This window comes from Typopeltis vanoorti, chromosome 5, assembly GCF_054136105.1.
Source record: "Typopeltis vanoorti isolate ZY-2024b chromosome 5, IOZ_Tvanoo_1.0, whole genome shotgun sequence".
Lineage (NCBI taxonomy): Eukaryota > Metazoa > Arthropoda > Arachnida > Uropygi > Thelyphonidae > Typopeltis > Typopeltis vanoorti.
Window position 1 is genome coordinate 29687926 of NC_143553.1, and position 14560 is coordinate 29702485.

Here is a 14560-nt window from a genome sequence, read left to right on the forward strand (position 1 = left end):
GGAATACATATCCATACTTGAAGTAGAAAAAGCCATCAAAGGCTTAAAATGTGGAAAGGCCGCAGGAGTAGATGATATTCGACCAGAAATGCTGAAGTATGGTGGTATAAAAGTCTTACAGTGGCTGCACTGCATAGTTCAGATAGCCTGGACAGAGACGAATTCCCGATGATTGGAGTAGAGCTCTCATAGTACCCATATATAAAAAGCGAAATAAAACTGAATGTGAGAATTACAGAGGTATTTCCCTACTAAGTGTTCCTGGCAAGATCTATGCAAGTATACTTGAGAAACGATTGAAGAATTGTGGAAGAAAAGCTGAGTGAAGAAAAAGCTGGATTCAGGCAAAATAGAGGCTGTCAGGATCAGATTTTCACTTTACGACAAATAGTCGAGAAAGCATGGGAATATAACAGAGATCTGTATTTAAGTTTTGTAGATTTGGAAAAGGCATATGACAAAGTGCCAACAAAGAGGCTATTCAATACACTACAGTTATATGGTGTCAATGGGGAATTATATCAAGCAATACTTTGTCTTTATTTGAGTTGTAAGTCAGCAGTTAGAATTGAAGAAGTACAGGAAGATGGTTTAATGTTAAATCTGGTGTGAGACAAGGATGTACATTATCCCCTCTGTTATTCATTATCTATATGGATCACATTATGAAGGAAAGTGGTATTAAACATGATATCAAAATTGGAGATGTTAATGTCAGCTCTTTGCTTTATGCGGATGATGTTATACTTCTAAATAAATCCTCTACAAGTCTGCAAGATTCTCTGACTAAATTGAATAGCTGTTGTAATAGATATGGTATGAAGGTCAGCAATAAAAAGACAAAGACAATGAAAATAGGCAGAATCATTGAAAATGTCAGCTGTGTTGCAAATGCAGAACCTGTGGAACAAGTGAAACATTTCAGCTACTTAGTCATGATTTTTAGTGAAGATGGTAAATTCAATATAGAAATAGACAACAGAATCAGCAAAGCTGGTATGGTGGGAAGTCAATTGAATAAATTCATATGGAATAAGAGTGAAATTAGTTGGAACACTAAATTAGCTGTATACAAGACAGCGTTCAAACCAGTTTTAACTTATGGATCTGAGAGCTGGGTCAGAAATAAAACACTTGACCAAAGATTAGAGACCGCAGATATGAGAGTCCTGAGAAAGATTAGAGGCATGAACAGATGGCATCAATAGCAATATCATATTAAAAATGAGGATATTAGGAAAGAACTTGACATTGTCAGCATCCAGGAATGCGTTAGCAGAGCTAATCTCAGGTGGTATGGTCACTTAAATAGAATGGGAGAGGAAAGATTAGCAAAACAAGTGTTCCCTGCCAGGTTGGCAGGAAAACGAACCAGAGGAAGACCAAGATATAGGTGGATTGATACGGTACAAAGTGCCTTAGACGATATAAATATAAGATCTGATAATGTTGTAGTCTTGACAAGTAACAGACTGATTTGGAGGAAAATTGTAGATAGGAAGTTAGTAATGATGTAATTTTTTCATGTAGTACTATCATATCCTGTACACCCCTTGAGGGTACAATGCAGGAATTTGATGATGATGATTAAAATATTGAATTCTTTCTCTAAACATAAAGACATACATAAATATACTTGGGCAGCAGGAGGCTGGAAATCAATATTAGATTATTCTATCTTAAATGAAGAGACATCTAAGTTTTCTTTAGATGTTAGAGTTCACAGAGGATATGAAATAAGTAGTAGCCACTTCCTCTTTAAAATAAAATTAAGACTACCTCTTAAATGGCTAGAAATTTTCTTTCTGTTCTTAAATAACAAGAACAGAAAGAAAATTTAAAACATTTGTTTATAAAACTGGATTATTAAATGACACAGATATACAATGGCTATATGAACAAAGAATTAACCAATTCTTCTTCTTTCACTCTGCCTTATCCCATGTTAAACGGGGTCGGCACACCAATCTTTAACCTTCCTCTTCCAAGTTCTCCGGTCCAGAGCATCCTTCAGACTCCATCCTTTCTCCCTAAGATCCTCTGTCATCTTATCCCTCCACCTGAGCTTGGGCCTGCCTCTTTTCCTCCTTCCCTCCAACTCCATATACTCCACTCATTTACCAACATACTCCTCACCCTTCCTCTCAACATGTCCAAACCACCTCAGCCTACTTTCTTGTATCTTCTTGCCAATTGTTTCCACCTTAACCATCCCTCTGATGTAGTCATTCCTTATCCTGTTATTCTTTGTGACACCACTCATCCATCTCAACATCCGCATCTCTGCTACCTCCATCTTCCTCTGCTGTGCCTTGGTTATAGGCCACGTCTCCGCACCATGGAGCATCGCCGGCCTCACCACCATCTTATAGAGCTTTCCTTTCCTCTTACAACTCATTCTCTTGTTGCACAGGACCCCACTCATCTTCCTCCAATTCATCCAACCGCATGTGATTCGGTGCTGTATTTCCTCATCCAGGTCACCATTCCTCTCGACAACCGACCCAATTTTTTGGGTTGGTTGTCGAGAGGAATGGCGACCTGGATGTGGAAATACAGAAGAAATACAAGAAGAAAAGCTAATCTCTTCCCTGAAATTAGCCTTTCATCCTGGAGTCGTATGACAATATCCTCGTCACTCCCCGTTGACATATATTCAATCTTCACCCGATTAATTCTCATGCCACTCTCCTCCAATGCCTTTCTCCACTCTTCCAGGGTATTTTCAAGCTTCTCTCGGGATGATTCGCATAGAACAATGTCATCGGCAAATAGCATGCTCCATGGTGCCTCCTTCTTGACATCCTCCACTAGTACATCCATGACCAGGTCAAAGAGGTAGGGGCTCAGAGCTGACCCTTGCTGTAGCCCTACGACAATAGGGAACCCTTCTGTCATGCCGACACTAGACCTGACCTGAGTTTCTGTTCCCTCATACATCTCCTTCACCAACCTCACCTACTTCTCCTTCACCAACCTCACCTACTTCTCCGACACCTCCTTCTTCCTCATACACCTCCATACCTCCTGCCTGGCCACTCTGTCGTATGTCTTTTCCAGGTCTATAAACACCATGTGCAGATCCACTTGCATCTCTCTATATTTCTCCATCAATCGCCTTAGCGCAAATATTGCATCCGTTGTCCCTCTTCCTAACATAAATCCAAACTGCTCCCCTCACCAATTTTCGTTTCCTGCCATAACGTTGCTTCAATTACTCTTTCCCATATTTTTAATGTGTGTGACATCAGCTTGATTCCTCTATAGTTGCCACAGTCTTGAACATCTCCTCTTCCTTTGTAGATTGGGATGAGAATACTTTTCCTCCATTCCTCTGGTATCTTTTCCTGTTGGGCTATTTTACACATCAGATCCCATAACATATCCACGCCCTCACTACCCAAACTTTTCCACACTTCCCCAGGTATCTGGTCTGCTCCCACAGCCTTTCCATTCTTCATTTTTCTCAGTACCCAAACCACTTCCTCTCTACTTATGTCTTGCACCGGTCTCTCATTTACCTCTCCATCCTCACACCTCTCTCTTGGATTCTCCTCATTTAGTAGTTTTCGGAAATATTCTTTCCATCTTCGTCTGATTTTGTCCTCGTCTTGTAATACTACTCCTGAGGCATCCTTTATCTGCTTGACTGATGTTATGTCTTTTGAGGCCTTATCTCTGGCTTTCGCTATTCTCAACAACTGAGCTTCGCCACCGTTTCTCTCCAGTTCTTCATAAACCTCATCAACTGCTCTCGCTTTCGCCCTTGCCTCAGCTCTCTTTGCATTTTTCTTTGCTAATCTATATGCCTCCTTGTCGGCTCTAGTTCCAGTCATGTCCCATTTTTTCTTTGCCTCTTTCTTTTCCTTGATCTCCAACTGCACCTCCTCATTCCACCACCATGCCTCCTTATCCTCAGGTGGTCCCTTTCCTGATGTTATACCAAACACCTCTTCTCCAATTTTTCTAATATTCCGACTATTAACGTCCCACCATTCTTCCACATCCTCTGGTAACTTCATTTCTTTCAATACCTCTTCTTTAAACTTATTCCTTGGTCCTTCCTCTTCCAATTTCCACCACTTTATTCTCCTCTGTACCCACCACTTCCGTCTATTCTTCTTTTCCCCTTTTATATCACAGTCTACCACAACCAACCTGTGCTGTGCTGCTACACTTTCTTTATTAATCACTTTACAGTTTTTCACCTCCTTCAGATGTTTCCTATGGCACATAATATAGTCAGTCTGACTCATTCTATCCTCGCTGTTATAGGTTATCAGGTGCCCAACTCTCTTCTTGAACTACGTGTTAGCTATAGCCAGATCGAAGGCCACAGCATATTCTATGATTTTTTTACCTTCTTCATTTCTTTCACCACTACTCCAACCTCCATGTACCCTTTCTTCGCCACTTCGTCGCCTTCCTACGTGCCCGTTCAGATCTGCTCCGACGATCACTCTCTCACCATCAGGGATTCCCATTACTACTTGGTCAAGTTCTCTCCAGAATGTCTCTTTCTCCTCATCATCACAACCTACTTGCGGGGCATAGCCACACACTATAGTAGCCACACTTCCGGCACACCTCGTAGACTCCACTCTTTCGCTCTTTATCGATGATAATTCCAACTCCGTTTCTTCCCTTCTCATTCACACCGCTATAAAAGTTTATATCCCTCTGCCAGCTCCTTTGCTTTATTGCCTTTCCACCTTGTCTCCTGCACGCACAAGATCTTCAGCTTCCTTCTTCTCATCATGTCCACTATCTCCCTACTCTTCCCATTCATCGTACCCACATTCAGCGACCCGATTCTTACTTTACACACACTTTCTTTCTGTTGGACTCCCTTCTTTAGCTGAACCCGTCCTTGGTTCAGTAGCCCTAGCCCACTTCTCACAGTCCTCGGGGGACGCCCTAGCCGTGATCCTTTCTCTGTTATCTAACATTTCATCCTGGGTTTTGGCATGGATTTTTTATGGCCGGATGCCCTTCCTGACGCCAACCCTCCCCATTTATCCAGGCTTGGGACCGGCACTGAGAAGACTAATTTGCCCTCCCCAGTGGCTGGGTTGAATTAACCAATATTTAGATAAAATAAACAAAATGAAGAAATAGAATAGAATGGCTTAATATAAAAATGATATTAAATACAGCAGCAAATGAAAGCTTAGGCCAAAAAAATTCAATAATAAATGGGAAAAACTGAAGATATGGGATGATACAGTCAAAGAAATAATCAAAATGAAAAAAGAAGCCTATCATAAATGGTGAAGCAGTAAAAGATTAGAAGGTGAAATAGAATATAAAAAAATAATAGCCATACTAAAATAGAAGTCAGAAAAAGACATAGAGAATCATCAAACAAATTTGTTTCTAATTTAGAACATGATTTATGTAAAATACGACCCATACTAAAGAAAGCATAAAAATAAACACCGAATTGAAATTAGTAGAATTTCTATACAGAATTGTGGACTGATAAATATTTTAAAAAAGATAACTGGCAAACATTCAATGAAATTGAAAAGGAAGCAACTAAAGAATTAGAAATCAGCCTGAAAGAAACAAGAAACGGAAAATCGCATGGAGAAAGATAGGTTTAGAATTATATAAATATGCAGAAATAAGATTCAAAGAAAGACTCCTATTATTTTAAAATGAAATCTGTTCAACTAGTAACCCTCCCCTTCCCTCCCCCCAAATAGCATGAAAAAAAGCAATTGTGATCCTATCTTTAAAAAAGGTAGTAGAGATGACCCTAAAAATTATAGAAGTATAAGTATACTAAATTCCTGTTACAATTTATATAGCAGAAATTTAAATAAACTAATAAAATATTCTGAAAACTTTATTATAGATGTACAGAATGGATTTAGAAATGGATGATCATATATATACCCGACCTTTTGCCTAAAATTAATAATAGAGAAAAGAAGAGAATACAATTTAGAGGTGCATATTAAGTGTTTTATGTGAGTTTTCCTCTGTTTTTATTATTTCTTTTAATAATAAAGTAGGAATGAAATGGATGTGTAATCTTATTGAGCAAGAGATTCATAAGAAAAAAAATGTTGAAGAAATGCCATGGGTATAAATATATCAATTATGAAAATTATAAGGAGCAATCCAGAAGATTTATAACTTATATGGAAAGCTAAGTCTGAGCATGAAAAGAAACTGCCTCTGCAAGCTAAATACAAGCCAGAAGATTCTATCATTATGCTGCAAGTAAAACAATCAGTGAATGTGAAAGAATGATTATTGAATGCAAATAGTATGCTGGTGACAGATGAAGAGATTGTTCAGCTAATGAGTGTCCATTTTGCTAAAAGCTGTCAGTCTAGTGTATGCGACATTGAACTTACTATAATAAATTTAGTTTCATCCTTTATCCAAGTGTGAGCAAACAAAGTTTGTGCTTGAAAGTATCTTCAGGACTGGGGTAAGGCGGCAGAACACCGGGCAACTCGTTGCAAAGGTGGAGCAAGCCATCATCACTCCTATCTCAGTATCTCCCATAATACAAAACACATCTCCTTGCAGATATGTCTAAATGTTATGCATTAAGGGAAGGGCCACTACCCAGACTAGTTTCGACCTTTATTGAAGTCTCTTCAGTGGGAGCTCAGGCCCAAGTGGAGATACCAGGCAGAAGCATTAGGAAGGTCATCTCTACCTATAGGAGTTGCAAACGGTGTGCCACCTTTTTAATAAATTACTCTGGATTTAGAGAAAGATGTTGACAGTTTATTTTTCGCTTTGTTAGACTATAATAAATTTAGTTTCATCCTTTATCCAAGTGTGAACAAACAATGTTTGCGCCTGAAAGTATCTTCAGGACTGGGGTAAGGTGGTGCAACACCGGGCAACTCGTTGCAAGCTAACATCACTCCTATCTCAGTATCTCCCATAACGCAAAACACATCTCCTTGCGGATATGTCTAATGTTATGCATTAAGGGAATGGCCAATACCCAGACTAGTTTTTGACCTTTATTGAGGTCACTTCAGTGGGAGCCAGGCCCAAAGTGGAGATACCAGGCAGAAGCATTAGCAAGGTCATCTCTACCTATAGGAGTTGCCAAACGGTGTGCCACCTTTTTAATAAATTACTCTGGATTTAGAGAAAGATGTTGAAAGTTTATTTTTCACTTTGTTAGACTATAATAAATTTAGTTTCATCCTTTATCCAAGTGTGAGCAAACAAAGTTTGCACCTGAAAGTATCTTCAGGACTGCGGTAAGGTGGTACAACACCGGGCGACTCATTGCAAAGGTGGAGCAAGCTAACATCACTCCTATCTCAGTATCTCCCATAATGCAAAACACATCTCCTTGCGAATATGTCTAATGTTATGCATTAAGGGAAGGGCCACTACCCAGACTAGTTTCAACCTTTATTGAGGTCTCTTCAGTGGGAGCCAGGCCCAAGTGGAGATACCACTTGGGCCTTGACCCCAGTCCTGCAGATACTTTCAGGCACAAACTTTGTTTGCTCACACTTGGATAAAGGATTAAATTAAATTTATTATAGTCTAACCAGCAAAAAATAAACTTTTAACATCTTTCTCTAAATCCAGAGTAATTTAATGAAAAGGCGCATGCCGTTTGGCAACTCCTATAGGTAAAGATGACCTGCCATTGCTTCTACCTGCTATCTCCACTGCTGGGCCTGGCTCCCACTGAAGAGACATCAATAAAGGTCAAAACTAGTCTGGGTAGTGGCCCTTCCCTTAATGCATAACATTATACATATCCGCAAGGAGATGTGTTTTATGGGAGATACTGAGATAGGATTGATGTATATGGGGCATAATAAAGACACATGACATCAGAATATATAAATACATATTTGTGCAGACAATAAAAATGAAACAAGTAATGCACATATACAAATATCAGGTAAAAAAAAAAAAAGTAAAATTTTAAGTCTAGTTCAGATAGCCAATCAAGAGCTGAAGGATTTGCCTCAAAAAAGTCTCTCAGGTCACCAGGATAGGCTCTTATGCTGCCATTCTCCACAATGTGCTGGATGGTTTAATTTATGGCTCCACAGTCACATTGGGGTGTAGGTGATCTTCCCCACTTGTATAAGCTGGCTGCACAGATACCATGCCCTGTGCATATCCTATTTAGGCTTTTCTATGGGTGACGTGGAAGCTCAGTCCTTTTCGGATTTTGGTTAGGATATACTTGCTTAAGTCTGACGATTTTTCTTTCCAAGTTTCTAGCCAATTTAAATTAGCATTGAAATTGCTATTGACTAGTTCTTCAGCCAGTATTAGTGGAGACTGTCAGGATTTAAGGCGATTTATGTTTATGTATGGGAGGTCTTCATGTATCGGCAACAGGGGATTGCTGTTTATTTTTTTCTATTCTTTTACTGGAGCATTTTGTCTGCATAAGTTCGGTGGTGCAATATTGCTCAAAGTTGGAAGCCAGTAGAGGGGGGGGATGGATTTGACACAATTTGATGAAGAAATCCAAGTGTTGGAGGAGGAAGGAGAATACTACAGCTGTTGCATAAATTGAATAAGTATAAAGTGCTCATCTGAACTGGATATTCCTTTGACCAAGCTGTATAATATGAGTATTAGAATAGGAAATATTCCACAGAGTGAAAAGAATGTATGATTATCACATTGCATAAAAGTGTTGTAAAGACTTATATTGACCTATCGTTATCTTTGGAGTGGTAGTGGTGAAGATTGTTGAAAAGTTGGAAGAGCTTGCACAAAATGGGTTGGCAGAGAATCTCTATTTTGCAAAGAATAGCATGGTATGATATGGCATGGGAAACTGTTGTATAAGTTATAGGATATGAGACTGGATTATTAACTAGTTTTGAGAACAAGATGGTTGACTTGATGGATGTCAAAATGTGTTTTTTTTTTCTTTTTTCTCATCTGTCAGATGATGGGTTTGAGTCCCTTATGTGTAAATCTTTGCCATCCAGTACTATCTCTGGCCATTTTTGTCATCTCTGAAGCTTGATAATTGTGACCTTTCCTTCAAAGACTGTAGCCAAGTTCTTTTTGGTCTACCTCTTGATTGTCTTCCTCCACTGATTCCATTCAAGACTATAAATGGTAATCTTTGAAAGGACATTCTCTGGAGGTGTCCAAACCATCTTAATTGCTGTTTCTGATTGAGTGTTCATCAGTTCCATACATTGAACTTACTACTTTCATTCTTAAGGACATTCTCTGGAGGTGTCCATCTTAATTGCTGTGTAAGAAGTATAGCTATGATATCTTCACTCTAGTTTAATTCATATTTGACTTGCTCATTTATTTTGTGTTCTGACCAATGGTTCTTATTTATTTTTCTTAAGCATTTCATTTCGATGCTCTGATTTTCTGTATTTCTTTCTGATTGAGTGTCCATCGGCTCCATACGTTGCTGTAGGTATAATAATGGTTTTAAAGAGGTTTATTTCAACGTTTTTGAAGTGCTTCTATTTTTCCATATTTTGTTTAATTTATTCATATTAGACCAGTAATGAGACTGTCATGATATGTAATTTGCTTTACTTGTTCAAGTATATGATTTTCTAAGTGTACTGAGATTTTTTTCCTCATCTCTTCCTATTTTCGTTTTAATTTTGCTTAGATTGATTTTCTTTCCAAAAGTTTTGCATTTTCATTTAAAATTTTTATTGTTTTTTCAATTGTTCTTTAGATTCTGCAAGAATAATATATCATCTGCATAGTTAATGTGGTTGATATTTGTGCCATTTATTTGTAGACCTGGTTCTTCAGCTATGGATGTGCATATTTCTTCGAGATAGATAAATTTGGTGAGTGTGGGCCGCCCTTCATGATTCCTTTTTCTACTTTGAATTTGTCTGTTTTTATTTTATTAAATTTCACAGTTGCTTTGGTATCATTATAATTCGTAATAAAGGTTTGAAGTTCTGAATCTAGCATCATAGATTTTAAGATGTTTATCGTTTTGTTCCTGTCAGTGGAATCAAATGCTTGTTTGAAGTCAATAAAACTGCAGTATATAAGTAAGTTATATGCCCAATACTTTTCAGCCAGGCTGTTAACTATAAAAATATAGTTTATAGTAGACCTTCCAGGTCCGAATCCTGTTTGATCTTCTATTTTCTAAATTATTAAAGTCTGGATTCTATTTTGAATAATGCATGTGAAAATTTTATAGCTATGACTTAACATTGTTATGGGTCTATAATTTTCACACCTTCATTTATCTTCCTTTTTGAGAATTTTATTATTATGCCTGTCTTCCAGTCATCTGGGATTTCACCGGTATGTAGTATTTAGTTAAAAAGTTCAAGCAGGAAATTGATGGCTCCTATACCATATTTCCACAGTTTAGTAGGAAGTTCAATATAACCAGTTGATTTAGATGAGTACATTTGGTTTATTGCATTTAAAATTTTTTCTTTTATTATGAATGGTGCTTTTTCTCTTTCTGTCCCTTTGTATTTTTCCACTATTCTTCTCTCTGGAAAAGTATCTGGTAATATTCTTTTCACATTTTTTTAATATCTTTGAACTGTTCCAGTTTCAATATTGATTTTATCTTTCATTTTTAGTTGTCTATTTAGGGATGTTTTTGTGAATGCTTTTATAATTTTATATACAGTTTTGCTATCATTATTTTTATTGGCTTCATATATTTTTGCTTTTTCTTCTAACCAAGCATTTTTTTAGCAGATCTGCACATTCTATGTATTTTGTCTTTTCAGTCTTTTATATTGTCATATTTTCTCTGTTCATAGTATTTTTGCAGCTCTTTTTTCTTATAAAGTTTCTAAAATTTCTGTGGTTATCCACTCATTATTGCTCTGATTGTTGTACCAACCATTTTGCTTGCAGCGTTTACCATAATATTTTTTTTTACTTTAAAAAATTATAGTTACATAAGAAGCTGCCGTAGCACAATTGGAAGAATAGTGGAACTTTGCACCCTTCGATTGGAAAACACCTGGGTTTAATTCTCATTTTCATGAGGAGAATCCTTATATATTGGCTTTTTCAGTTGAAGGTGAGTTGGCCGATCTTATATGGTGGTAGCAGGGTTTTTTCTCTTGGAAACTCAGGTTTTTCATCCCACATACAGACAAATTGGCCTTCAGAACACACACAATTTACAGACAAAAAATGCTGTTGTTGGTGATAATGGGTGATAGATGCCATTGATGATAGTAATATCGTAGTTGGAGAATTAAGTAATAGTGGAGAGGATGAGATGTATTTAGCGAAGTAGAGTAGTGTGCCCTTCCATGATGAGTCCTTGGACTCCCTGGAGGTATCACATAATAATAATAATAATATCAAAAGTAGCATAAAATAACATTTCTTTTCAAATCTCTTGTATTTCTTTCTTCATGAGACGTGATCTTTTCAGAACTAATCTTATTCATGGTATTCTTTCTTTCATTTTTCCCAAAACAAAGTGCACAAGATTTTCTAGCAATTTTTGTCAGAAAAATGGTACATCAAAAATATAAGGATGGCATTATTAATAATGCTTTAGTTGCACATTGCACAGAGTGTGTGCTTAGCCACTCTCTTGGAATTTCTTTCATAACTATATCAATTCATAATGAGTTATTCTCGGATGGTCAATGGATAACTACAACTCAGTTTTTCAGATATTATTATTAATCTATAATTATTGTTATTATATGTATTAATTATATGTAGAAAGAATTGGAAATCTAAAACTCTACTGTATATGTTTAGTCTATCCCTTTTTAAAATTATACCTACAGTGCATGCTAGTCAATGTTTGTTCAGTGTTGATCTTTCAAACTAATTGAATAAGCTTCTTGTCTTCCTCTTTTATTCCATTTACTTCTATTTTTTGGGCAGACAGTTTTGAGGACCATCTGCTAATTGTTCAAAAAATATATCACTGGGTTTCTTCTGTACCACATGGGTTAGAAATGAAATACTTGACCAAAAACTAAAGACCACAGGTATGAGAATCCTGAGAAAGATGGTATCACTGGCAATATCATATTAAATACGAGGATATTAGGAAAGAACTTGACATTGTTAGCATCTAAGAATGTGTTAGCAGAGCTATTCTCAGGAGAGTGTGGTCACTTAAACAGACTGGGAGAGGAATGATTAACAAAACAAGTGTTCTATGCCAAGTTGGGGAAAAAGACCCAGAGGAAGACTAAGATGTAGGAGGATTGATACAGTAAGAAGTGCCTTAGAAGACAGAAATATAAGATCTGTTAATGTTGTAGTAATAATGTTGTAGTAGTCTTGACAGGTAACAGATTGATTTGGTGGAAAATTCTAAATAAGTTAGTGATGATGTAAGTTTTTTGTGTAATACTATCATATCCTATACACCCCTTGAGGGTACATGTCAGGAATTTGATGATGATAATATAAAATATGTATGCTATTTTAAAGAAGTGTGTGTTTTATATTTACCAGATATAATTTTATTATAATATTAATTTTAAATAATACATTATTATATTATATAAATTAAAATTATAATAATATTAAGTAATATTTAATTTATATTTACCAGAAATGGGAAAACTGTGGACTTTATGAAAACCTTAGACTTCCTCCACGAAATGAATTTATTCCAACCAATTTTCAGTTAGCCGTTCGGGAACCAGAGGTATGATGTAATTTTAAGACGTTTTGCTGCACTATATAAAATAAATAATTACTGTGTGTGCGTGTTATTAAGAAATTTGGTTGCACTATGTAAAATAAGTAGTGTATAGGTATTTTCTTCTCAGGATAAAGTTGGAATAAGCCATATTCCAACCTTTTCATACTTACAAAAATAAAATTTCAAGTATTTTGTTTACCAAATGTATTTATTAATCCACTTAACATATGTGGTAGACCAGATTGTCCTCATCTTTTCTTGTACAGAGAAAAAAAATAGAATAATTTATTTTGAATCACTTAATTCTTTTTTTTTTTTTTTATATAGATACAACAATTGGAAAATTTTACATATAAAGCACATGATTTTTCGCATGTTGATGATAAATTCCTACATCACTTTATTCCTTTCTCCTCTTCAACATGTATTGACTTCTTGGCAATCTGGCATCTGTGGTTGGATAGTAATCATACAGTGATTATACTACATAATACAGAGGTGATCAGAATGTTGAATTCCAGGTGTAATCACTAGTGTTATGTTAATTTACAAAATTCTGAGAGCGTAATATTAACAATGAGGTAACCTCCATGATAAACGATAGATATCTGTCCATTATGTTAATCACTCACCTTACAAATACCGCAATGAATTATTTGTGTGCACAGATATTTTTGCTGGGAAAGTCTTCCAACTCCATTTAAAATTTACACAAAAGAAAATAAAAACTATATTCTGGTGATATTCTTTATAGTAACACGTTACTTTGATTTTTTTTTTTTTTTTTTTTTTTTTTTTATGGTGCAAAGAGATCAAAGTTCTTACTGCACCATGACACAGGTCATAGCAGTACATATGGTAATTTGCTAGTAGGACAATCACAAGCATCCATGCCCTTGGTGGGATTTGAATCCACAGCCTCTTGGCTGGAGAGCCAATACTCTAACCACCCAGCCAACAAGCCTGGCCATGATGTTAGCAACACTCAACAAGATTACTGTTAGATCCATAATGGCAAAGTCAAAAGAATAGGCAAATTCTTACTATGGAATTGGATTCTGTGGATTCTGCCAAAATATTGATTGTCAAAGATTTTCTTTCTTTTTGCAGGACATTTAAAATTCAATGAGGATCCTACCTTTATGGTCTTTTACTGTTATTCATAAGAACAACTGGAGATAGACCTGTTCATAGCAGTCACTCTCCTTGTGGATGACTATATCACTTTTCAGAATGTCCAAATTAACGCTACCTTAGAAGCCATAGGCATTTTTTTTGTGAGCATGATTTTTTGTTGCAGTATGTTCCATGTACTTAACATAGTCTGGAGTTAGCTCATACTAACCTTGATAATCTTATATAGTAGCTGCTTCCCCCCTATACTTGTTGTGGATGATTTCACTTGACACAGTACTCTGTGAGCCAGATTATTAAGCTTGTGCTTTGTGGACCTCTCGTTCTGTCGTCTTCCTGTATAAGGAATTCAGTACCTTCTTTAATATGCCTACCCATCTTAGATCTCATTCCATCTTCTCTAACTAAAGTATATAACTTTACATTTAGAAACATTGAAGTGACATCCCCCCATTTTTCAGCCTAGAGCTCCAACATATTCCAGTCCTCTTACAACATCGCCATGTGAATTTTCTGACATTGCTCTTCCTAATTTAGCTTCATCACACAACTGAATATCTCCTCGCACATCCTGAATTATATCATTGATATGTAAACAACAGCAATGGTCCCAGAACAAAATCCTGTGCTCCCTCACTTGTCATCTTCCTTTTTATATGGGACATTGCACCTCATACCCAACATGCCATCTCCTATCTGTCAATCATCCCTGTAATAATTTACAAGCTGACTATCCATCCCCATCCTGTTCAGTTTCAACAGTAGTTTATCATGTGATACTCTATCAAATGATTTAGCAAAGTC

The 14560-nt window shown here is 36.5% G+C and overlaps 1 protein-coding gene across 1 annotated transcript in view; it reads left to right on the forward strand.

Moving 5' to 3' along the window:
* Ide (Insulin degrading metalloproteinase) overlaps positions 1-14560 on the forward strand; it is a 599910-nt gene that overhangs the window by 309553 nt on the left and 275797 nt on the right. The window contains exon 15 of the mRNA XM_090392302.1: positions 12530-12625. Coding sequence (XP_090248428.1) covers positions 12530-12625 — 96 coding nt within the window. The remainder of the gene's footprint in view (positions 1-12529; positions 12626-14560) is intronic.